Source organism: Apteryx mantelli, chromosome 13 (genome assembly GCF_036417845.1).
Source record: "Apteryx mantelli isolate bAptMan1 chromosome 13, bAptMan1.hap1, whole genome shotgun sequence".
NCBI classification, from domain to species: Eukaryota; Metazoa; Chordata; class Aves; order Apterygiformes; family Apterygidae; genus Apteryx; species Apteryx mantelli.
In genome coordinates this window covers 771254-796596 of record NC_089990.1, presented here as the reverse complement: position 1 = coordinate 796596, position 25343 = coordinate 771254, and the positions used below count along the sequence as shown (strand labels likewise).

At 49.7% G+C, this 25343-nt stretch overlaps 1 protein-coding gene across 2 annotated transcripts in view; it reads left to right on the top strand.

The window, feature by feature from the left end:
• The window catches only part of OPHN1 (oligophrenin 1), an 89722-nt gene extending 72782 nt beyond the window's left edge, over positions 1 to 16940 (top strand). Inside the window, exons 17-24 of one of the 2 annotated variants that reach the window (XR_010885594.1) lie at positions 1175 to 1280; positions 2810 to 2969; positions 7895 to 8042; positions 9378 to 9713; positions 11952 to 12117; positions 13173 to 13253; positions 14065 to 14115; positions 14525 to 16940. Coding sequence is in view for 1 of the 2 variants with exons in the window: in XM_067304481.1 (XP_067160582.1) it covers positions 1175 to 1280; positions 2810 to 2969; positions 7895 to 8042; positions 9378 to 9713; positions 11952 to 12117; positions 13173 to 13223; positions 14065 to 14107 (1010 nt within the window). In the remaining variant the exon portion in view is untranslated. The remainder of the gene's footprint in view (positions 1 to 1174; positions 1281 to 2809; positions 2970 to 7894; positions 8043 to 9377; positions 9714 to 11951; positions 12118 to 13172; positions 13254 to 14064; positions 14116 to 14524) is intronic. The other variant, XM_067304481.1, reaches the window with a different exon arrangement.
• Positions 16941 to 25343: the final 8403 nt, after the last annotated feature.

Here is a 25343-nt window from a genome sequence, read left to right as displayed (position 1 = left end):
CGGGGATGTTGAATCCGAAGTATCTACTGGTACATGAAATGCATTTTTCTGCTGCAGCTCTTGGGACTGAGTCACAGCCAGTGTGAATAAGCAAAGTAACATGGCTATACCAGCAGGTCATGATCAGTGCTAAACTAGCCAAACTTCAGCTGTCCTGTTATTATGGCTCTTTATGAATAAGCCATAATAATTTTAAACTGGCTGCATCTTCAGGCTGTGTTGAGAGCCAGCAAGGTAAGATGGAGACTGGGGCAATACAGGGAGTTAGTAATCTTCCTCAGCATGAGAGTGCTGGTATTTGGAAATTTATGGCACGCACTGCCATAAATTGTTTTGGAAATTTATGGCGCATACTGCCATAAGCTGTTTTGGATGAAAACATCCTTCATACCCCCATGTCTCCTTGAAGTCAGTGGAAGGGTAGGAAAGAGCTCAGCCTCTCCTTCAGTTGGAGCCTTGGAAAATTAATAACACTTGTTCTTTCTTGTAAAGGAAAATTTTCCACCACCCTATGATTGTGCTCAAGACCAAGATTTATTAGTTTCAGGACTGATTAAACCAATGATGGCTGAGTATGTGTAAAACCATAAGCCCTTACTTACCCTCCCTCAGAAACTTGCACCTTTAAGCTTCCCAGCTACCAGGATCCCACACTATTCTTTTCACACTGAGTATTTTATTGTTTCTTGATTATTTATGCTTCTTAGGGTGACCTCTTTGGGTCAGGGACTCCATTTTTTTCAGGCAGTACATTTTACCATGTTGTTCAGTATTATGCCTATCTGGGCTGATAAGAGATTCAACAAACAGGCCAGAGAGAATGAACTGGTCTTGTTCCCCTGGAACTGCCCCGGGCATGTTACAGCTGAGGTGTGGATGGGAAGTACACACCTGTGCCTAGCATATCTCCCTAGCCCCACACTCAGAGCAAGAATCCAGCCCGGAGCTCCCTTTCAAGCGTGATTTCTCCCTCTTTCCACTTTGTTTTTCACAATGCTTACCCTGTTCCTATGTAATATCGTGTTCCTTCTGCTTCCCATCACTGGGTTTGGCAAGCCAACCCCACATTCTTGAAGGAACAGCACCCACAGATTTCCTTCATTTTTACCTTTCTTTTAGGTATTTACTTTAAAAGTGACAGGCACAAACTTTTCTTTGTGTTACTTCTTTCCAGAATCTGAGAACCTGGATTACAGGCTGGGAGCCATTCATGCCCTGGTCTATAAACTACCTGACAAAAACAGAGAGATGTTAGAGCTCCTCATACGCCACCTAGTCAAGTAAGCAGAGAATTTTCTCTATAGCCAAACTAAGAGCAATAATGGAGTCAGCAAAACAAGCCTATGTTTTTTTTGTAGTAGGTTTGTAAAATTCTATCCAACACTGTCCTCCTAGGAATTTATATTTAGACCGCACAAATGGTATGATTGTCCTTCCTATCCACTGCATTAACTGATGTTTCTCTTTCTACCTGCCCTTTCTGACAAGTGCCAAGCAGGAAATAATTTTGAAATGAAAATACAGTCTGCCAGAGCGGAGCTATAAACACGTCGCCCCTCAGTCCAGTTAACAAGAACATTAGGTCTGGGGTTTGGAAGCAGTTGTAAGACCTGTGCCCTTGGGCTGAACATGAAGCATGTTTTGGTTTCGTCTCCAGCTCTGTGGATTCAGTGTTGAGTCCCTACAGTAGCATGAAGGACTGAGCACTTCAGGTCTTCAGAGCTTTCTTACTGGCCTGATAGGAGCGGACTCCCAGTGGCACTGCGGAACTGCACGTCCGCTGGCTTCTGCTTATGAGTCACTGAAAAAATCAGTTACTTGATGACTATGGCACCAGCACTGCTTTGGGAAATAATATTTTCCTGCCTTCTTGTCATGCCAGTTATGAAGGTTCAGTGTGGAGAATCTGCTCTTACTACCCCACTGAGGGGTGGGGGGCAGAGAGAGAGGCTTGTTGTCATTAGCTGTCCTGAAGATCCTGGCTGGGATCCATTTCTAGCCAAGTGGCAGAATTGAGAGTGTCTGGCTTACAGTTTGGTGAAGCTAACAATGTTCTTGTAGTTATGATGTTTATTCCTTAAAGTGTTTACACTTAAACTCTGTCCCTGGCCCCCTTTTTGCTAACAGAAACCCCCTTAACAACAGAGCTACAGGGCAAACCCAGAATTCGTTAGATTTCAGCACCAAAGTCTCTCTCCTCTGGTCCCAGAGCTCAGGTTTTGTTTCACTTTTGAAAACGTGTAGTATCCATGTAATTAGTTAATGCTTCGCTCAATTGGTGCTGCTCCACAGGTCTGCATATTACTCCAAAACTTGAAGTCTGTTGCATAAAGTCTTCTCTGTTCACTGGAAACTATGGTTCTTTCAGAAAAAAAGACGGTGTAGAGATTTTTTGAAATCCTTCAAAGGTGTCCTCCTTACATTCGGTTTTCCTCCTTAAAAGAGAGAAACAATTAGAGCCAAAAGTCAGTTTGGGGTAAATAGGATATTCCAAATTAAATGATTCCTTTTGTGTACGTTGCACAGATGGCTTTTGTTTGCAGAGTTAAAAGAGGAGTTAGAAGTTTGAAGGGATAAAATAACAACACTGTCAGCATGTTGCACTCTCAGACTGTTGTCCCAGCCAAAGAAGGTGCATGTCGTAGTCAGAGACATGTTTTATCTCTGGTAGGGCTAGGAAACAAATTCTGCTGGAACAAAATGAAGAAAATTGAATGAATGACTCTCACTGTCTCTTTTTAATTGCTTAGAACAAGATATATCTTAAAAAAAAAGCAAAAACTATTCCTTCTTTCCCTCCTCTCCACAGCATATGTGAGCACAGCCGAGAGAATCTGATGTCACCATCTAACATGGGGGTAATATTTGGACCTACCCTCATGCGAGCACAGGAGGACACCGTAGCAGCAATGATGAACATCAAGTTCCAAAACATTGTAGTTGAGATCCTCATCGAGCATTTTGCAAAGGTATAGATGGCAGTCTGGAGGAGCTCATCCACAGAGCTCTTAGATGCTCTGTCATGTTCATGGAAATTGTTGTTCTGGCAACAACTGAAGAGATTTGGCTCCTTTTTCTGGATTCTCCTTAGGGGGTTGGAATTTTTTTTTTTTGTAATATACCATAATATACTGAAATGCATCAGAAGGAAACAAAAAGTATAACAGATATGTGTTCCTCACTGATTCCGTTAGTTAGTTCCAAAGGAAACCCTGAGTCTAAGGTTTTTTGCTTTTCTTTTTAAAGAAGAGAAGAAAAGTTTTTATTGGAAAACTTATTTTATGCCTCAGCATTACAAGAGTTTATGCTTTACTTTGCTGAAAAGTGGAAACCAAACTAGAGAGTAACTGTTCTCGTCTGGTGTGATCGAAGACGAGACACTGTAAAACTATTAATGCAGGAAAAAACCCAAAGCAGACAAGTGTTGATAGACTGATGAAAATAGTTCAGCTGTGCATAAGATCTGATAAAATAGAAGGTATTAAGTGGGGGGTATGGCTTAGATAAGTCTGTGGTGAGGGGGGTGGCCATCTGGGGTTGAGCTAATAGAGAAGACTTTAGCATATGGCTGGCATTGTCTTTTCTGTTTAGAGTAGTGCTCTGCCATATGGCAGTGGCACCATATTTAGGACTACATCAGAATTTTTCTTTCATGGGATCTGTGTTGAATATTTTTGTATGAGAACAATATACAGTGGGGCTTAGGTCTGCTGTGGTCGGTGCTGAACATACACACATTTATTATTGTGTAGGCAATAGATTTTGTGTTGTGGCCTTTTGTGTCCTGACGGAATGCAGAATATTCCACCATCAGCTGTATTAGCAGTTTCTGCTAGTGATATCTGATACAATTGCTTAGATTTTGGGGGGTGACAGAGAATGATGGACTTTTATGATAATATTTAAAAACCTGATAACAGTTTGCATTCAGTTTTAAATTACAGAATGTTCAAAGGATCTCTTATGTCTTAGAGGAAAGGAAAGTTTGAAGGCGTCCTTTAAAGCAGGAGTTACTCGCTGTCAGGGAGGTGGGGTGGAGTTCCAAGCAGACAGGACACGGGTGAAAAAGTGAACCTCCCTTTTAGGAAAGGAAGAGGAGGCCTAGGCCAGAAGAGCAGGGTATTGCAAAAGTCTATGTGTAGTAAGAACAACTCCACAGACACCGGATTGGTGGCATGAGCAGTAGATTGTGGCGTTGAGGACTGAAACCAGACACCAGGAGGAAGGAGCTCTGAGAGGTTTTTGAGTATCCACACAAGCAGCTCATGAAAACAGCACGCCAGTTTCTTTGTAAGTCACTGTGAACACTTTTACATCAGTTCTCACAGCAAAACAGCTCGTTTGTACGTTGGGTTTTCAGAGAACATGCTCTAGAGCAGGATCTCTTTCTTCCCATATTGTAAAGCCTACAGTTCAGGTTGTGGCCAGCAGAGAGAAGCCAGAGTAAACATATAATTTAAACTGCCACCTCTAAGATCTGGAATTAAATCTTTAATTAAGCCAGACATCTCTTTGCTTGCTTTTAATTTCTTCAGTGATAAGGTTAAGTTAGTAACATTTATTAGATTGAGCTTGTAAGTTCAGCTTCAGAGTTTAAAGTGTCTTCAGCTCACACATAAGCAAACACTTGAAATGAGTCTGAAGGAAGAGAAAGATATTATTTATCTGGTGCAATATGAAGATTCTAAGGACAAAGTAACTGTTCATGAAGTCTTTGGATAATTACTGCTTCCACAACTTATATTTCAGTGCCATGGTTAAATTAAATAACTTGATCCCTCTGGAAATACCTTCATCACTGTGCAAACCTTCTGAATAGGAGATTTGGTCAATATCTTTGTACCTTCAAGTTGTTTAACTTGGATTTTCATTTAAAAGGTGGAACGGAAGCAGAGGCTGCACCCACATCTTAAAAACAGTAGTATGGTGGTGCATTTTAATATGGTTTTCAAACGTTGTTGAAAGGCATCTTATGCAAACAACATTCTGTGGTACCTGTATAAGAATTAATGGGGAACTTTACACTTTTTCTTCCTCTTTAAAAAAAATATTGGACTTCTGTCAATATATATGAATGAGGTTGATGTTTCAAAAAAATTGCCGTGCTACAGATAATCTGTTGCTATTTTAATAATTCATTAGCTGCTGGTTTTAAATCATGGGCTGTTCATGTCACAGCAAATTCCTCTGAATCCAGGCACAAGGAACGCACTGGACTTTTGTATTCTCGGATGGAGAAAATGTACTTGCCCTGCGAAGGACAGAACCTCTGGTGCCATTAAGCATCAACAGCCAGTCTGGGTCATAGGATCCTGAAAGAAAAGAAGCTGAAATGATCAGAGTTCGGAGCTGGTCCTGAATCTTTTCCTTAAACTCTCCAAGGGGAGCCACAGATGCAGCGGCAGACTATGCGTTCCTTGTCTCTTCAAGCAGAACAAGGGGGCAGAGTCAGGAGCAAAGGCTGGGTACCAGTAGACAGCATTTATACCAAGCTTGCTGAGTTAGAAACCTGGAAAAATTAGTCTAAGTAGAGTTCAGATCCTTCCTTGCCCATGTGCTGGCCTGGTAAGTTAGGTTTTGGGGAGTCTGGCTGCAGAAATGGCTGGCACCTATTCTCACTTTCATACATTCTACCTAGTCTTTATGATCAAGAATTTAAAAGAAGTTGCGGTGTGCTTTTCTCTCTCCCATCTTAATTTCCCAGAATTTCTCTTGGCTAGGAGAAGAAAGAACATACTTTTTTTTTGTTTTTACAAAAATGACATATATAATCAAATCAAAATGTTTCTTACTTTTAAAATATGTCTGGGTGATGCTATAGAACTGCTCTTGGTACGAAATGTACCAAGGGAGCAATGACCCTTCAAGTCAGTTATTTATCTAGCGTGATCTCTTATTCTCTGGGGTTGAGTCATTTTCTGTGGTTTTTGCGGATGTCCCCCATGAAGGTACCCGTTCTGCTGCTCTCTCAGGACTGGAATTCCAGCCTCAGGTCTCAGCAGCCCATCGCACATGGTCCACAGTAATTTACTGTTTAAAGCCTGATACATCTTCAATTAATATCCAGGGGAAGAATACAAAAGCATTTGAATTGGGGCCTTAATGCAGTATTTCAGATCTTCAAAAAACTGTCCAAACATTTAATTATTTTTCAGCTATCAAAGAAGCACTGACATAATTAAGAACATCTTCATTAAACCCAACCAAATAGGGGCCATATGACCAATATGAAAGGGAGATGATAGAACTCTAACCAGCAATTGTTTTTATGCCAGTGTTTAATCCGAGATAATTTTATAATGCCACATACTCCAGTGTAAGCCAAGACCTGAAGGGTTTTTTTAGTGTTAAGTCTAAAACAATGCAATGTTTTGTGTTGGTGCTTTCTTTAGATTAAATTGCCTCACTAGTGTGGAAAACTTGATGTTTCCCAGAAACCATCAGCTTCAAAGCATGTTTAGGCTGCTCTGAGATAGTTTGCTCCTGCAGATTTTGTCTGTATTTGTAATTTTGTTGTGTGAATTAGTTTAACACTTGACTTGTTGAAGTAGATGTGCAGGGGTGCATAACAGGAAACTTGCCCGTGAAAAAGCCCATGTGAAGGCACACAGCAGCCCACCGTAGGCATATGCAGGACTTCTGTAATGAACATAAATAAATCGTTTGGCAGAACATCAGGTCTGCTCCAGCACCTTCCTGTGGCCTTACCATGCAGAGGCGCAGACAGCTGGGGATTTCCTGGATGCTGCCAGCCTCTGATTAGTGGCTCATGCACCGTCCTGGCTCATGCACCGTCCTGGAGGACAGCCAAAATCAGCTTCAGAAGCTGTTGTTTGTGTACCATGCAGCTACCTTAAACAAGCTCTAGCTACCTTGAGTGAGAGCTGTGAGATGCACCTCTTCCTGGTGGGGAACTTGGTGCGGGAGGACCAGGCTTCCCAGTGGCAGCGCGATTAGCGAGTGGACACAGCAAATGGTACGAGCCAGTCTCTTGCAAAGGGAGTAGATGGCTCCTCAGGGCTCAGCAGAAGCTTCACAGGTAATCTCGAAGCTCCTCCTGGGACTGCAGTGAGTAACAGCATGTATAGTTGGTGATGCCTGTAAGAAAATTTCTCCTTCCCTCTGCAGTATCGATCAGTTGTGCCTTGCAGTGTGCCAGCAGGGGTTAGAAAAGGGAACAGGACAGGGTACTGCAAACTCACGAGTGGCATGGAAGGAGCAGAGAGAGGTCAAGTGCTCACTGCTTCTTCCGGTGCAAGAAGTTGGGGGTGAAATCACGTTCAGAACAAACGTGGGAGGTGGTTCTTCACTCATTGCATGGCTGAACTGCCAAACTCCTTTCCAGAGTCAAAGAACTTAATGGATTCAAGCAGGGGTTTGACATGCCATCAGAAGAGAAATCTTTGGAGAGTTACTGAATGCACAGACACTGCATCTGGCACAGGAGGGTTTCTGAACCACAAGCTGTTGGAGGCTGGGAAGGGTTATCAGGGAAGGTGTCATCTGTGGTGGCCCCCATCCACTTTTGCCTATTTTCAGACCCGTGCTGCAGCCTGGATGGAGCTTTGGCTAGACTTGAGGCAGCAGCTTATTTGTGTTCTGGTGGTAAGGGAGAAAATAACACCACTGATTCTCTGCAGATGGAGAATCCAGTGCAGAACAGGGGGAGAGGAGCCTCCCACAGTGTCCTCATCACAACCTGAGAAGTGGGACCCAGTTCTGCTGCTGTGCTTAATCATCCTTCCTGTTCTGAGCTCTTTGTGTTTTTAAGTGCAAACATATTCTGTTATAAAGATGCCTTTTAGTGAAACCAGATTAATGAGAAAAATCTTTGAAAATGTCATTTGGTCTGGTAACACAGAGGAATCAACTGAAAACATATATGTCTCTGCAGATCTACTCTGGTCCCCCAGAAGACAACAGTGCCCCACCAGTCCCTCCTCCGAGGGTGACTGCCCGGAGGCACAAGCCGATCACCATTTCCAAACGTCCTCTGAGGGAAAGGCCCGTCTTTTTCGGTGCTTCTGTGGGAGAAAGTGAAGGTCAGTTCAGCTGTTCACTGACACCTTATCCATCTCTCACCCCACCTATTTTTCTTATCGCGTTTCCAGGAGCAATGGAAAGCAGTAATAGCAGCATTGCATTTCCAAGGGCACGAACATGTCAGACAGTAAGGTCTCTTGTTCGTAGTGAGAAAGGAAAGCAAAGAAATACTCGTGCATAGGTTGCATCATCTCACAACTCAAACTCCACAGGAGTTTTTTTTGTCACTTGCAACATTCTCAGCTAAACTAAAATATCTGGTTCTTGCATATGAAAAGCCCATACAAAAGGTTCTACAGCTTCAGAGGTAGAAGTGCAAAGTAATGCAAATAGAACTGAGCAACAGAGGATGGGATGGGAGCAAACATCTATGCACTAGGGGTGTGCTAAGTGCTGTTTGTGTTTTGTCCAGCAAAAGTGCATTAGTCCTGAGAGAATCTGCAAAGGTGATGAGTCATTAATAATTTTACATTCCAAGTAAGAACACTGAAGCACTGTTTTTCAGTGATAGTATTTCCTAGACCAAGTACAAATCTGCTGTTAAATTCATTCAATCGTAAGGAAATGGTAAGGCCCTTATTATCACATTGAAGGACACATCAGTATAAAATCATGTTTCTCTCTGCACCTGGTTTGCTCTAATTGCTGTTGCAGGCTGTGCCCTAGAGCACACCATCACCAAAAGAGATTAGAAGTCTTTTTCTCTGATATATTTTTTAGAGGTTTGATGATGTTTTAGGCTTAATCGTGCAAGCGTACCTTTTGGCATTAGCGCAACATAAGTGATACAAATAGCTCTTTAAAATCACAAGATTGCTCAGGTAGTTAAAGATGACCTTGCATTTAAATGTTTTTCTGAATTGGGAGCAGAAGCGTTAGCATTTGGCGGCACTGAGTCTGCAGAGTACAATCAATTGCGCAGCAGTGGATGTGCATGTGGGTCACAAGCACAGCAAGAAGGATGAGACGAGTGCTTTTTGGAGGAACATAAATGCATGGTGCTAAACTGCAGTGTGAGACTCGCGAGCAAGAGTACTGGAGATAAAAAATGTATATATAAGTAAATGTCCTTTCCCTACTTGCTGACTGTCACTGTGTTATATTCAGTGTTGTTTCAGCTTTGTTTATTCCTCAGCACTGGTGTTGGCCACTTACTGGTTGTGGTTTGCTCAGTGGGAGGACCTGTCCCTGGCAAAGTAGCCAATTCTTATTATTACGCACGCCGCAAGCCTGCTTTTTGGGCTACAGCCTGAAAGCTGGGGCATCCTGAGCCAAGCCGGGGCTCCGTTAGCCTGCATGCGGTCAAGACACCTCTGTGCTTGTTTCATCCGCAGCTTTGCCCCCCTCCGTCGGTTCCGCGGGGGACGGCCGTAACCAGGCCCTGAACGGCGCCGCCGTCTCCGCGGGAGCCGAGGCTCCCAGGCCGCTGCACCGGAGCCGGGTGCCGGCGCCACGGGCCGGGGAGGCGGACGCCGCGAGGCCGCCCGCCGAGAGCCAGCCGGAGCAGCGTGCCGAGGGCGACGTGGGCAAGCTGGTGTCCCGGCTGCAGGATGCGGGGACGAAGCTGGCCGGCAGGTCCGCCAATGGGGTGGTGTCCGGCCCCGCTCCGAAGACCTCCACGCTGCACGCCAAGCGGCCGGCGCCTCGGCCGGTGATTTATGGCAGGGAGAGTAAGTTTGCTCCTCGGTCGACGGGTAAATGCGGCCCGTTGCTTTCCCGTGAGGACGGCGCGGGCCAGGTTCCTGAGCAGCAGCAGCATCTGATGCTGATGTTGTACCCTAGTCTTCTGAAGTCGTATAGCCATGCCATGCCATGAGCATCAGAGAAGGTAGATTTTAAATGCAGGAGCTAAGCCTCTGGATCTGCAGAGCTTGACCTATCTCAGTGGATTCATCAGATTAAAATTCAGGCCTGAGTAATTTGTGCCCAGTCTAAACAGCCAAAAGTACTCTGATTTTTCCGTACCTTCAGCTCTTTCTTCAGCAGAGACAAGGAAAATGACAATTCACATTTCAGTTTCTGATCAGTTTGTCTGTTGGGTCCTTTAGACCAACAGACACAACGTCTGGCTTATTAAGGCTCTTGAGGGAACATTTCTTTCAATAGTTTGTCCTTTTGTATTAAATAATTGTTATTTTCATTTTAATAAGCTTCATACAGAAATTGATTATATGTAAAAATAATTAGTTAGGAGCCAAATTTGAGTTGGCATCCTCCATTTCAATGGAGGAATGCATGTATGTGTTTGTGTATTTGTGTGTTTATAGAAATTCTCCTTTGCAAGGCCAGGAAACAGTTTGCTAGATAGTATGCATTGCTGTAACATCATGTATTTGGTGCTGAGTTTTATAAAATACTCAAGATGATGGTCATAAAGAAGATGTATTATTATCTTCTGGAATTAGCCAGCTTTTCCTGTGTTCTTTCCGGTGCTTTTTACATGCTTTCATACTCTAACAGGCTTCATGGTCCTGTGTTTAGAAAATAAAAACTGGGCTGCATTTTTGACAAATGACTCTTGGGTACAATAAAGAGAAAGAATAAAAGGCCTGGCTAAGTAGCACAAACATAAAATTCGTAAAATTCTGACTAGTACTACTGGCTTTATTTAAATTTTTCACATAAATGGTAAGTAGAAATTTTCTTTTGGAATAGTAAGATAGCTTTTAAAGTTGGCTTATACAGCAACTGCATTTAGCACTTAAGATTTTATGTTTTTACATTATAACATGCTGACTACATGTCCTGGAGACAAATTGTAATAAAATTGGCTATGATGATCTTGGACATAAAAATAAGTGAACACTGAATTAGTAGTAAAGTTATATTATATCTGTATTGATACTTGCAAATCAGTGCTAGAACACCATATTGAGCTCCAGCATCCACAATTTGGGAATAATTTTGAAAAACTGGAGAAACCAAGAAAATCCATAGGCTGACGGATTAGAAAACAGGCCTTTTACTGAGAAATTCAAGGACCAGCTTATCAGAGAGAAAATTTGGGGTCCAAATTTACAAATACAATGATTGAAGAGATTTAGTTAAGGACTGCTCTTTAAGCTAACAGACCAAAGTACAGTAAGGTTCAGTAACTAAAGGATTGACATGGTCTTGCTTAAGTCATTGCAGCAATTAATTATCTTACCACTTAAAACAATTTTTGACTTATTTTTATCAGAAACGGGACTCCCTAACGGTGGAAATGTCTAAGTCGGAAGGGAAGTAACCCAAGCCTTAAGATGTTTCTGGATTCTATAAAGGGTCATACTAGAAGAACACAATAATTGCTCTCAGATGGAAACACTCTCTGGAGTACTGGGCAGTGGAGGAAAAGTGAGGTCATTAGAGATGTCAGAGCTTGAATGATCAAAGTCATCAAGAGTTGAGAGAATAATGAGGTCAGCTGGAGCGCGGGGAGGAAAGGCAGCCAAACCACGTACTCCTGAGAGAAGAGCCGAAAGCCAGGAAAGGATTGGGAAAAAGTGCAGTCCTACTCTCTGAAACAAAAGCTTAGAGAAGCAGAGGTTCAGGCGCTGCAGTAATCTCTGATTTGTGCCATTTCTCTTGCTTTTGAAGAGTAGCACTGCACAGGTTTTGGTTAAGAAAACTTGTAGTTCCCACACAATAATATCTTTACAATCAGCAAATATAGCAAGGTTTTCATCAATAGGGTCCAATATCAGCCTCTTTTTCTACTGTTAGGAAGGGCTGTGCTGGGATAGGTAGGGTGAGAACTGCCTTCTTCCTCTGTCTCTTTCCCTAAATTTTGGCTAGTGGCCACTGTCAGAAAGAGGATATTGGAGTAGCAGGCTTCGAAGTCCACTAACTTGTTTAATGCATTCTCACAAACTTTTAGTCCTCTAACAAAGCTTCAGACATAACGTTTGTAATCTTCGACCCTGCAGGTGAGTATGATGGTGTTCCCAAACCACGATCCCACGGCGATAAGCCTGTGATAACACGTCCCCCAGTGAGACCTCCAGACCCACCGTGCAGAACTCCTGTCCCTCAGAAGCTGGAGCAGAAGCCAGACCTGATAGCAGGAGCAGCAGAGGAGATGCCTTCGTCCGTGTAAGTGAGCAGCCTCTCTTGGGCAATGCAGATACCCGGGGTGAGCAGTTCAGCACGAGGGAGCTACTAGTAGCCAAGGGCTTTGGAAAGTGTGCGGTGGGAGTGAAGGTCAGCCTGGGAGACAGTAGTGGGGACAAGAATGTTTGAGAGAGGAGAAGGAGAAATACCCTGTTTGTTTTCAGAGCCGTTAGCTTACGTGGCTGGAGCCTGCGAACTGGTTCGAAAACAGCTTCAGAAGAGATGTGTAACAGCTACGTGCTAGCTCTTCCCAGGGGGCAAAACCTGAGAGGGAAGGGTCACCATAACAAACGCAAACACACTTTAAAACAGACACACTGCAGGAAAAACAGAATTCTCAATTTTTTCTGGTATAGCCCTGGGCTCAGTTTTGTTCCCATCATTTTCTCTGTTGTTTCTAGTGTCAATGAAGTTGAAAAGTCCCTTACTGCTTGGCTCTGAACAAGCCTCTCAAATGAAATGCTTCCCAAGAAAGGCCTGATCCAGCTTGGATCTCTTTTAAGGAAGTTGGATGGAAATCAGCTTCATCATCAGATTTTTTTCAGTTCTTAAACACACAAAAATTCTGCTGGCTGCAATGGGAGTAAAAAAAAGGTGACTAAATATACCAGGTTATCTGCCACAGAGTCTAGGACAGGTTTGGGAGGCTGGAACCTGGGTCTTGTCGCAGAGCTCGCTGCTCAGTGCATTAAGCACAGGTACGATTTTTGTTCCCATGTCAGTCACATGGGGCTGCTGAAGGCTCTAGCTGCCGGTTGCCTGATATAGTCACTGCAAACTTCTGCTAGCATTCCTCCCTCGGTCAGCAAGCAAGTGCTGTGTCTGGTCTGAATTAGGTGAGGGAAGAGTGAAATGGAATTGAGAGCAAGAGGAGCACGTCGCTGCATCAGACAGAAAACATATTGTTAGAAAGTGATGGGCAATTGTTTTCAGCATCTTCTAATGATTCTGCTCTTTTCCTCGACACAAATAATGTCTAACTAGCAAATTAACGTATCATAAGACAACTGAAATGACTTTCATGTTTCTGTTTACAGAGTGGCCTCTAGGACAAAGTTCTTTGAGACAGCTTCCCGAAGAACCAGCAAGTAAGAAGCCTCAAACTAAGAAGCTGGCATGTAAATAAAAACAGGTCCTCTGTAAAGGACGATCCTTCCTCTAAAGCAGAACTAGTCATTTCAGGAAGCCCCACACTCTTCCTTTCTTGTCTGTAGCATTCTTGGGTAGAAGATAGGGCTCAGCTAAAACCCTGGAGCTAAACAAAGAGCACAAGGTACAACATAAAAATTCAGATACAGATTTTTGTAATTTGAATATGAATCTGCTGAGTAATAAACGTGTCTATGGATTCATCTTATCATGTGTGTGGATCCAAGTTAGTGTGGTGCATATTGTACTTATTTCTCAGCCTTTGTGAAGGGCAGAAATGAGAAAGATCATAGGAGAGATGAGAAAGGCTGGCTAGATCACAGCAGTTTCCTTCTTGAAGTGCAAGGTAGTCTCCAGACACAAGAACATACCTACACATAACATATTTGCAGGACACAGCTCCACCACAAGTAGATTCGGTGTAATAGGGTGATAGCTGTGGCATCAATGTCAGCCCTTCAGGCTAGGCTGGGATGACATGCACTGTGGTAGCAAATTGCTTTTATGATAGTATCTGCTCAAATAAGCTTCAGTGTCCTGCTCTCAAAGATCACTGACCTCTGCTAAAAGTGCAAGCAGGTTTGCATGCAAGTCTTTGAAAAGCTGATAAATGTTGAGTATCTCCTAGTGCCGACAGTGATTTCTTCTCCTGACATACTGAAAAACATATCACTGACCTGACCAGTTACCCCTCCCTCTATTTAGATTCTCACATCTGAGTTTAGGCTTGCTTTTTGTATTAATTTCTTTTTATCTCTTCTTCTGCTACCTTTTGCATAGTTCTTCATCACCACAAGGCAGGCTCCCAGGTGATGACAGCTGAGGTTAAAGGTAGGTTTTTAAGACCATAATCAACCAAAAGCACACATTTAGCATAAGTTCAACAAATTGGGTGGTGGGAGTTGAGTGGCGGCTTTGCGCATCTCAGAAAACAGAGCAGGAGAAATGTCCTTCCTGCAGGAGACCCTTGCAGAAGGAGAGATAATGACCAGAAGTGGTCCATTCTCTCCATGGGTGGGTGGTGGTGTTACAGGGTGGAGTAAATCAGCCCATTCTCCTGCCAGCATGCACCATTCTGCTGTTCTCTGAGCCACCTCGCGGTGGAACTACGGCAGCAGGGGCTAAGCATGAGCACTACGAAAATGCAGGTGCTGAAATCTGGTTTTGCTCTGGCTGTGGTTTTGCTGTCGCTGAGGAATTTGCGCTGTTGCATGCTACCGTGCTTGTTTCCTTCTTTCAGACTTTTTACCACCGCAGCCCGGCTGGACCCAGGAGACTTTCTGTGCTTGTGAAATGGACATCTCACAGCTAAGATTTTTCCAGTTCATATGACCCTGGAGAGCAGCTATCTTACCGGACGATAATTTCAGAGCATGCTGTCATAAGTGGCTCAAGAAATTAGAAGAGAGGGAGATAAAAATGGAGAGAAGACCCTACCTACTCGTTTGTTTTGAATCGTTCACAGTCCTTCCATCATTCTTCTCTACACAAGCCATGTGTAAAGGATGCTCGTCGTTTGCCCTCCCAGGTGACCAGCAGGATTTGCACTGTTGGGTGAAAGCCAGCAGAGGACATCCGATGGGGCATGGAAGGGACAGCAGAGGACAAGAGCAGCTATTTACCTGCTCACTTTTTTGTGAAATCTGCCTTGGCAAGGGGGATCTTGGAGAGACACTGCAATCAAAATGCAAGGAACTGATTCCCAGTGCTTGGATGCGGGGACAGAATGGACTGAAGTTTGGGTTGGCCCTCCTTGTCATGAGAAGTTCCTTCCAATATGTTATGTTTTCCTTGCTAAGTAAGCTATAATTTGTTTTTCAGTGTTTAAGAGAGTAGTATGTATTACTGAAAATACTGCTTGTGCTCAGGCAAGCAGGGGAGGAATTGGGGGAATGGGGAATGGGATTGTCACGCTTAGCTTTACGGGAATTCTCTTCATCTCGTTACTTCGTCAGCATGCCTCTGTGCCGAGAAACGGGTCTCCTGTGTGCCGGGAAACACGGTTGTCCGAGGGGTTTTGTGTGAGTTACAAACTGGGAGCCCCCCCCTGCCTGAAGCGAGCGCTCAGGGAGGCACCGGCGAGGTCGGCCGCCTTCGGTGAGCACGAGCGGGAGGAGCGGGCCAGCCCCCTCCACGAGGAGCCGCTTCCGCAGACCCAGCAGGGAGCACGGCTCTCCCTCTGGGCCAGCGTGGGGAGTGGGGAGCAACTGGAGCTCGCTCAGCGTGGGTCAAAACCCACCGGCTTTCTAAGAGGCACCCGCTTTCTTACTTGCTGCGATCCCTTTTCCTCAACAGCAGTCTTCTGGATGATGCTCTCCGTGGTCTGGAAGGGGTGCGTGTGTCTCCTCGCCAGGACCGTTCCTGTAGCAGCACAGGCTTGTTGGTGGTTCCCGTGAGCATCAGGCTCAGCTCCCAAGCTGCAGTGCTCACCTGTAAATAGGCAACGAGCTGCTTCCCTGCTTTCTGTCGCCAGCCCGCAGGCAGCTTCCCTGTTCTGAAGGGTTTTCCCCGGGCGCTGGGAGCCTTCCTGACCCCTTCCCAGAGCCAGTGCTCCAAGCATCCCTGGTGCTCCCTGGCGCGGCTTTGCCGGCGGCGACGCTGTCAGTGCTGAGTCCTGACGCTTGCTTGTGCGGGCGCCTCGTGTCCGTATCTGCTTTATTGCTGAACGCGACTCTGGCGTTCGCTGCGCGCGCAGGTGTTGTGCAAATGGTGCTGCCGCTCCCCCGACTTCAGCTGGGCCCCGGCTGTTCACCCCTGTACTCGCACTTCGAACGGTGGCACATGAAGGTGGATTTAATAAAAGAGTAAGTCCGACATCTAGACTGTCTTACAGACTGGCATGTTGGAGCTCTTTAGAGCTCAGATCAGCCTTTTTGGTTGCCCTGCTGCACCCTGATAAGGAGAAGGGGGGTGCAAACAGCTTCAGGAAAGGGGGGGGGGTTGCATTTTTTGTGATCAGATAGCTAAAACAACGTGGATACGGTAGAGCTGCAAAATAACGCATCTAAAAGAGCCAGGGTGCGGTTCAGAATTGCTGTATCCTGCTGGGGCATCTTCTCCACCGGGAAGCGAACCCAGCTGCAGGTAGGGAGCCACCTGCCTGCTCTGAGCCCGGGATCCAGCCCCGCGTCTCCCGTGCGGGGGGGACAGGGACCCTCCGCCCGCTCTCGGCCCAGCCGCGGGGCAGCGTGGCGCTCCCGAAGGGGCGTCAGCCACCGGCTTTTCCGCAAAAGGTGGAAATTCCCCCAAATGCCTTCTCGTTTTAGGGGGGCACTTTGAGGACCCTCGGCTCTGGGTTTTCGGAAGTGCTGAGCATCTGGGCGCTCGCTCAAAGAAGATGTAGGACTGGTACGTGGCGTCCGTCGTAGCGGCCTCTCATCTCAAAACGCAAATGTTTAGCCGTGGAGGCACCAACATTACTGGTCTTGTGTGAAATTGTGTCTGTTAAGTGTTTTCTGTCCCGCCTCCCCCAAATGCTGCTTCTTGCTGGTGAACAAAGTCGGTCTCGTGTTTCTCCCTGGCTCAGGCGCCTGTGGGATAGAGCTGGAGTCGGCGCGGGAAAAAAAAAATCGGGGGGGGGGGGGATTTCGGTTTTCAAGCCTGACATTGTAAACAATGGAAGGAAGCAGCTTATTAAAAACATGTTTCATTCCGTCCTTTTAAACTCATCTGTTACGCGTGTGCCTGCGCTGGGTTTTCCTCCTCCGCTCGCCCAGCTGGGGGCTCGTGGTGAAACGGCGGCGGGTCGCGGGGACGCCCCGGAGGAAGGCGCGGGGACGCGTTCCCCCTCGCGGCACAGTGGCACAGCGCCCGGGGCCCGCGGGGTCAGCGCCGCTCGGCAGCGCCGGGCCGGGCCGGGCACCGGCCAGAGCCAGCGTCGAGCAAAAGTGCAGGTTCCTTAAAGCGAGCATGAACTTCCCATGAAGTTAGAAGAGAGGAAAAAGGCAAAGGGTCTTTTTTCTTCTCTAAACCGTGGCTAAGCGTTGCTTAAACTCCAGGCGCTCCTACGCTGCGCAAATCGCGTTCATCGGGCCCTGCTGGCGCCGCAGGGCTGGTCACGGAGCAGGAGCAGGGAAGCATTGCATCCGCGCGCCCGGAGCAGCGCGACATCGCAGCTCCCCGTGCGCCGGCCGCGGCGTCTCCCCGAGGCCTCGGGAGCCGGGGCCTTCACCGCTCCTGGCCGCGGGAGCTGCCGCGAGGAGCAGGAGCAGGAGCAGGAGCAGGAGCGTCGCGCGCGTCCGCTTCCCTCCCGGCAGCAGCGCCGCTCCCGGGACAGGCCATGGTCCCTGCATCGCTGCGCCTGGACGTCATGTGCCGGCGCTGTGCGCCGCCGTGTTCCCACACCCTGGGAGCGAGCCGCGGCCCCCAGGCACCGCCGGGCTTCGGCTGCGCCTTTCTGGTGCCGCTTCCTCTTCGGCGAAGGTAACGGCAGAGGAGGGCGTCCGCAGCACCGCGGCTTCCCTCTAAGCCCCAAAAGGGCATCGGAAGCGTTCCTGGCTCCAGCACCGCTCTCGGAAAGAGCAAGTTTTCCCTCCCGCAGCTGACTGCTGGGTCCTCGCTCTGAGGCTTGTTTCATACTGAACAGTCTCTTGCACCCAGGGAAACGCCTGTGTCAGGACGGACCCCAACCAGCCCCGAGTGCGGCGGGCGCCCTGACCTCCAACGCCGCTCCGAGCCGGAGCCCAGGAGCTTTTACAGCGTTTCCCCCGTTGCGTCTGTTTTCTCTTAATTTAGCAGCAACTTCGTCTCTCTGAGGTGGATCTCAGCCGCTCTGCAAGGAGTTGTGTCGGCCGTGACCTTGGCCCAGCAACGAGAACGCTCCCTGTGCTGAAAAGCCTGGGAGAATGCCGGCCGGTCGGATGGATGGATGGATAGATGAGTGCCCCCAAAACACACACGGCTGCGAAACTGCTGCTGGGGTCTGGTGCTGGGCGCCCTGCGGAGCTGCTGCGGGCCCAGGGGCCGCGGCCCACGTGCCTGTCCTGTTCTGTCCCGTCCCATCCCATCCCATCTCATCCCGTCCTGTCCCGTCCCGTCCCATCCCATCCCAACCCATCCCATCCCACGCCGGTCCGCGCTCGCCAGCGCGGTGGTTAACTGCAGGGCCCGGGCTGGCACTCTCTGGAGCTTTGGCTTTTCCTAATCACAATTCTTTCCCAGCCCACAAACCATCTCTTTTGGCGGCTAAGCTCCAAACGCGTTCCTGAAACCCCGTCCAGCTCCAGCAAGCGCAGGCTGCGCAGGGACTCGTTCCCCGTCCGGGGGCTGCTCCGGTCCGGCCGCGCGAGGCTCCGTGCGGGCTGCGGCGTGCTGCGCCTGGCCGGAGCCGAGCTGAGCCGCTCAGCGCCGCGACCCGGACGGGGTTTCCGCTGCGCAGGTTTAGGTGTTTTCTCGTTTTAACTTCAGCTCTCGCTGATTCCTGTTCGGTTTCCGCCGCCAGCGTGAAAACCTTTCTGCTTATTTTGGTGATGCCGGACGCAGTGCCTGCTTCTTTCTGTCCAACTCGGGTCTATTAAGTTTTTCTCCTCTCCTCCTGTTTTTGAACATCTTGCTTCCAACTCCGACATTGTGAACCAGCATTTTGGTCCCAGGGATTTTGCTTTATTTGGTAAAATGGGCTCCCACAGGAGGAAAACAGCCCTGTCTTACACGGGAGCCTTGAAAACTGCTTTTGAGGCAGAGTTTCTGGAGAAGTGCCTGGCTGAGGCTCAAGGAGGATCCAGAAGAGCGACAGACCGGAAAACCGGGCGTCAGGAAGGGGAACCGCTAAGGGGCCGAGCGTGCCGGGGGCCGAGCACTTCCCTCGCCAATCATCGACACCGAATGAGCCGATCTCGGCACCGAAAGCCGAGGGCGACCGCGGCGGCGGCACCGCGCGGGGCTTGGTGCGGAGCCGGCTGCAAGGCAGCACCAGAGCCCTGGCTGGGGCAAGCTGAGGGTTTTTTTTTTTTTTCTAGCCCCTTTTTTTCTACTTTCTCATTTTGGCCAGAAAAGTTGACTTTTGGGGCTGTAATTTTCCCGTGGATGCCCTCAAACCAATATTGTTTTGGGGAAGGAAACTGCTTTCTGTATTAGCTGGTTATGATGACCAGCAGCAGCATCCATGCACCCTCCCACCGAATTCGGTGTCCTGACCCATGGATGTGGCAGTTAGTTTGCTTTTGTAAGGAATGTTTTTGTTTAATCCCAGCAAGAAAAATGTTTTCCAGAATAAGCACAAACCTGTGGGATCTTAGGCAAAGAACAACATATCAGCTTAGGGGCTTTCAGGGTCCGACGCTGGGCCTTGGTGAGGACTTCCCGGGGGAGGACTTTGGAGAGGTCAGTGGCGCACGTCAGTAGACACGTCCACATGATAAATTTAGCATTGCAATTTGCTTAGCAGAGGCCTGGCGCCTTAACTCGTGTGCTGCGCCGAGGCCCAGGAAGGCCCAGGCGTCCGCCCACGCGAGGCCGCTGCAACGTCGCTCTTGGTTCGCGCTGCATAATTCCTCCCGGCCAAGCTCGCGGCACGATTACCCCGCTGAGGGCTCGGATCTGGGAGCAGCCTTCTACCAAAGACATTTTTTTGGCAGCGTCAGCAGCATTGCTAGGCCTATACGATCATAAATCAAGAGCTGGTCGACCAGAAAAAAATCTTGCAATTGGCTTAAAAAATCAGGAGATGCTTTGAACCAATAAACTCTGTGATGGTTTTAATTTTCCTGATGTTCTGAGAAGTTTATGGAGGAAGTTCTGTCCCAGCCTCAGTCAAGGTCCATGGGAGAGCGCTGGGCACAGAGGGGGCTGGTTCCCAGCCACTGCTCGCCCTCCCTGCTGGCAGGATCCTGCGCGCGGTGCTGCCCTGCTGCGGCTTGCCCCCCCCCCCCCCCTTTCGCCTGCGGCTCCGGCTCCGGCAGCGCCGGCTCGGTGGCCCGGCCGCAGCAGCTGGGACACGGGTCCATCCAAGCGCCGGGCGCCGTGTCATGGCCACCGGGTCAGCGTGACCCTGGAAGCCGGCGGTCCCGGCGGGGCTGGTCAAGCGCCGAGGACAGACCCGCAATTATCTGCTGGCGCAAACAGGGCTGAAGAGGCGCCAAGGGTGCCGTGGCGCCAAGTTCAACCGTGGCGAGGTGCAGGCTGGATCGGTAAGGAGCAGCTGCGTTTCCTGGGGCCGGTGGTGGCCGGGGCTGCCTCTCCCGCGGGATCCTGCAGTTCTGCCCCGGACAGGCCCCCATTCCCCCCCCCCCCGGGGCCGCAGGGAGCTGCGGTGGGCTGGGGGCTTGGTTCACATTCAGCAGTGATGCTGGCGAGATGGGGTACGAGCAAGGAGGCAGCGGGCAGAGCCCGGGCGTCCCGCTCTGTGCCACATCCGCGGGAGCCTCTGCGGCAGGAGCTATGTGTTCGCCCCGGTCCCCCTTCAGCAGGGCAGCTATGGCGCCCCGAGACCCTGCGGCATCTTAGCGAGGCTCCTTGTTCGCCTCATGTTTGTCTTTGGGCTTTTCCTGGTAACAAGCATGGTGCCGGTGCAAAATGTGCACACACACACACACACACACACACACACGCACACGCACATGTATGCATGCACACATGTGTGTGTGTGCACACATGCACACGCATGTGCACAAACATGCGCACACACATGCATGCATGCACATACATGCATGCACACATGCATGCACACGCACACACATATGCACACATGCACACACACATGCACCCACTGCCCCAAAAGCCTGCGGCCAGCATGCGGCTCTGCTCGGCAGGGCCAGCGCGGTGCTGCAGCCCTGGGGGCTCTGCATCGGCGCAGGGGCCCTGCCAGGCCTGGGGCAGTGGCGGCGCGCGGGACACTGCGTTCCCCCCACCCCCCGCCCCCCCCGGGTGCCCAGGCCGCCCCAGACAGCCCGCGGCACTGGCGAGGTGCTCGGCACCACCCGCATGTCTCCGAGGAGTAGGTGAGTGTGATGGAAGCAAAGTGCTCTCAGGGCTCCGAGTGAAACTTGCAGCTTTAATTAACCTGTCGCGGAAGGAGCTGCAGACAGTTATGCTAATGAACTGGCAACGTCAGCAGGTTGTTCCCTCCGCACGGTCCGGCTGTTCAGCTGTGCCGAGGCCGCGCTGGCTCAGTCTCGAGCGCCGACCCGGCCCCTCGCTGCCAGGGCTCCATCACCGAGCGTTTGCAGATGCAACATCCTGGCCCTGCACTGGCTCGGCAACGCGCTGCAGTCGCTCCCTCCTGTGCCAACGCGCAGCACTGGGCAAACACGACCCATCAGCCAGGGCTCCTGAGCGCAGCGCTGCGCCCGGAGGGGGACAAGCAAGGGCTGTAAACCCTTCCAGGCTGCGCTGTGCCTCAGCAAAGCTTGAAACCAGGACCAGCAGTGAAACGCCGAGACACTGATGTAGTCACGTGGAGAGTCGCGTAGGAACCTGGACGTGTGTGTGTGTGTGTGTGTGTGTGTGTGTGTGCGTGCGCGCGCGCGTGCATGTGCATGTGCACATATGCATGTGTGTGTGTGCATGCACAGGCATGTGTCTGCCCAAGCACACGTGTGTGCATGAGTGTGTGTTTGCACGTTTGCAGGCATATGCGTGTGTGTGAGCACACACACACACACACACACACACACACACACACACACACACACACACCTGCGTGCACACCAGCCTCGATGCGCTCGCCATTCCCTGCCGCGTCTGTGGTTTAGCCCAATATCAGCATCGAGCCTTATTCCTCCCCCACAGGAGGAGCAGCCTGGACGGTCGGCCAGGCCCCAGCCCCGCCGGACACCAGGGTCCCTTCGCTGCTGGCGCGGCCAGGGCACCATCGAGCCCTGGGACCTTCCCGTTCCAGAAGAGAGGCGGCCACAGTGCCAACCACGAGCTGTGTCAGCGGCCGGGTCCCCAGGGGTCTGCTCCGGGTGGAGGCAGCACCGCGGCTCCCGAGCACACGGCGTGGCTGGATCACGCTGCGGCGGCGCATCGTGCACATCCTGCAGCGATGCAACATGCGGGAAGCGTCCCTGCAGCAGCTCGTTCTGGTGCAATGATAGGAGCGCTCGCGCGGTCCCAAACCCGGCTCCATCTGGCCGGCGCATTGGGATGTGCTGCCAGCACAGCTGTGTCAGCGCGCGCGGCGCTGCAGGAGCCCCGCAGGAGGTGAAGCAGCGTTCGAGTGTGCGTCTGAATCAAGTCATCACCGTTCCATGAAATGGAAAGATTTCTCTGCATTTAAAAGGTCTCTGCTAGCTGCTCTGCAGACAAATGTTAGCAAACCGCTCCGAAGCATGGAGCCGTTTCAGGGCTCGCTGACAAGGGAAGTTTCCAGCAAACAGGGAGGCCGATTCCTCCTTGATGTCTGCTGCCGCAGGGGGCCCCGCCGGAGCCCTTGGGAGACCCGGCCATGCCGCGGCTGCGGGTGCGGGGCCGTGCAGGGGAGCCACAGGCTGCCCAGGGCCGCAGCAGCCGGGCGGCAGGTCCCCGCGGGGCGCAGGGCGGCAGCGCTCGGGCCGCCCCACGGAGCCCCTGGCTCTGCTTAGCAGACGGGAGGAGAAATTATGCTTAAGCTAGTTCCCAGGCAGAAACGGAGCAGCCGCGCGGGGCTGCCTTCGTCCTGCGCTCGCTGCCCGCAGCCGGGACATCATCCCCGGTCCCGGCCCCGAGCCGGCAGCGCTCACTGCTCGCGCCTGGGGCCGGGCGCGGGAACTGACACAGCCCAAACCGGCCTTAGCCCTAATCCCGCACCGTAGCTGCTCTTCCCGCAGCTCCGCGGCCTCGCGGGGTCCCGCCAGGACCGGGGGGGCACAGCGACGTGAAACGCCTCGGCCAGGCAGCGCAGGCAGCGCGGAGCCGCAGGACGCTGGTGCCCATCTGCGTCCCGGGGCGTCAGCAGGCACCTGCAAGACCCATGCACCCGCGACCGGCTGCGTTGCCAACGTAGAAACACCAACTGAGGATGAATTTTGAAAATAACGTCTTTATTTTTAGTTGTGACTCAAAGGTAGGGGACCAGATTCTCTGCAGATGACTAAACACGATGATACCACCTCACATGGACAAGGTTTTCTGTACTGTTAAGTACCTTTTTCTTTCAGTTTGCAAGGTATTGGTACAGGTACTAGCGCTGTGCAATTATACACTCGGCATTTCCAGTTATCGGTGCACTGATGAGTTTTGTTTTGTTTTTTCCCAAGCTCTTTGGTTTGTCTCATTTAAGAGTGAACAAATCTTGTGCAGTATTCACATCTGTGCCTTGAATTAAAAAGTGAGCTGATAACCATGGTCGTCTTTATTACTTGTAGAGCATAGGTCAATTTTATAACAAAGCTACAGCAGAACAGATTTGCATTTGCTCATAAAGACACTGAACAACAACAAGAAGAGGAGGAGGACACTGGCCTTTATTAGCTCCTTGCTTTGAGAAATACATTAATCAAATGAAATTCAATTTTAAAAGACTCAAAGAGGCATATGTGAAAGGATTAGTCAATTGATGTGTAAATGAATTAACAGCTCAGATAGATAGGTGATTAATAGCAAAATCTGACTGTGAAAAATAGCCTATGAATAACCCAACATACAGCCTTGTCCACTGAAAAATGATCCAGTTTTTCCTGGCATCTCCAATAGCTAATATTTGTCACACTGGATAACATTTTTCATGCACGTAACTGAAGTAAAAGCCAAATACACGCATACAGCAGTGCTCCAGCAAACCACATTCTGCCTTTTATTGTACTTAGAACAGCCACAGATTTAAGATTACAGAGAGCTGAACACCAAGCATGAAGGTCTGTCCTGCACACAGGCAAGAGCCTGCAGGGGACCCAAGCACGGACTAAAAGAGTCAAAGCTAAATATTAGGCTTCCCCTAGTGTAGCATGACTGGTTTCTCTTCATCCTGCGTGCCAGACAGGCTTCTTTTTGGTTAATTCCAAGAACAGCTGTACAGAGAGTTCTGAGTCACGGTCCTCTCCCGGGCATGTCCAACCGTCTCCTCTTGGCCAAAGCAGCAGGATGCCACTTACTCACTCTCCAGTGTTCACAATATTTTAACATTTTAGGTCTCTATTTTCCTTATTCACCGTATTTAGGGCCAGGTCATGGTTCCAAAAGAAAAACAAAAAGTCTGTGCCACAATCCATCCGACGTCATGCTCTAGAGGCAGAATTTGGCCTCAGATGCTATTAATTTGGGCAAAACGCTACCGCTAATGAAAAGTGTCTGAAGAGATTACAGCGCCGCAGCTGCAATAACGGAACAGGCGGACGCTTCCCGGTAACCGCAAACCCCGCAGAGGACAAAGGTTAACGAAGCGGCAGCCAGGACCCCACGGGGACGGCGAGGGCTCGGCAGTGCCACGCGCGGGAGGCCGAAGGCTTAGCCCTCGCCTTGGGATCGCTTCACCCGGCGCGAGGGGTCCAGTGCCCGCACCGCGGCTCCGCTCGCTGCCCGACACGTGCTGCCGCCTGGGCACGACGCTCCCTCGCCTCCGGGAACGCGGCTGAGGGCTGCGAGTCCTCCCCGGGGAAAAAGGCACCAGCAACGAGCTGCGGGCTTGTTGCAAAGAAAAAAATATATATCAATATGGAGAACTCTTATTACAGGGACGCGTTAACAAATAAGAACAGCTTTAACTTGCTGCGGAACACGAAACACCCGGCACGGAGAGCGGCGTGTTATAAAGCTGCCGCGGTTTTGTGTGCGCACAAAGTTACCGACATCTGCCCGAAAGCCGCCAGCGTGCGCCCCGCTCAGACCTCCGAAACCTGGTCAGAACCGAGCAAAAACCAAGCTTAAATTAAAAGCTTCCGCTGATATTGCCACGTACTGACCCGTCTCCTGAAGGATATTCAGCTGCGCTGGGTGCTCTCTTGCAGCACTACACCAAATCTTCGGGATCTTCGGGAACAGAAAACGGGATGCACCTTGTATGTACGCCTTGAACAGATATATATATATATATATATATATATATATATATATATATATGTTATTGAACCGTCTAAGGAGGGAGATCAGCGCGTGCCGTGACAGCCGCACACAGCAAGGAGCTGCCGAGACACTGTGATCGCAGA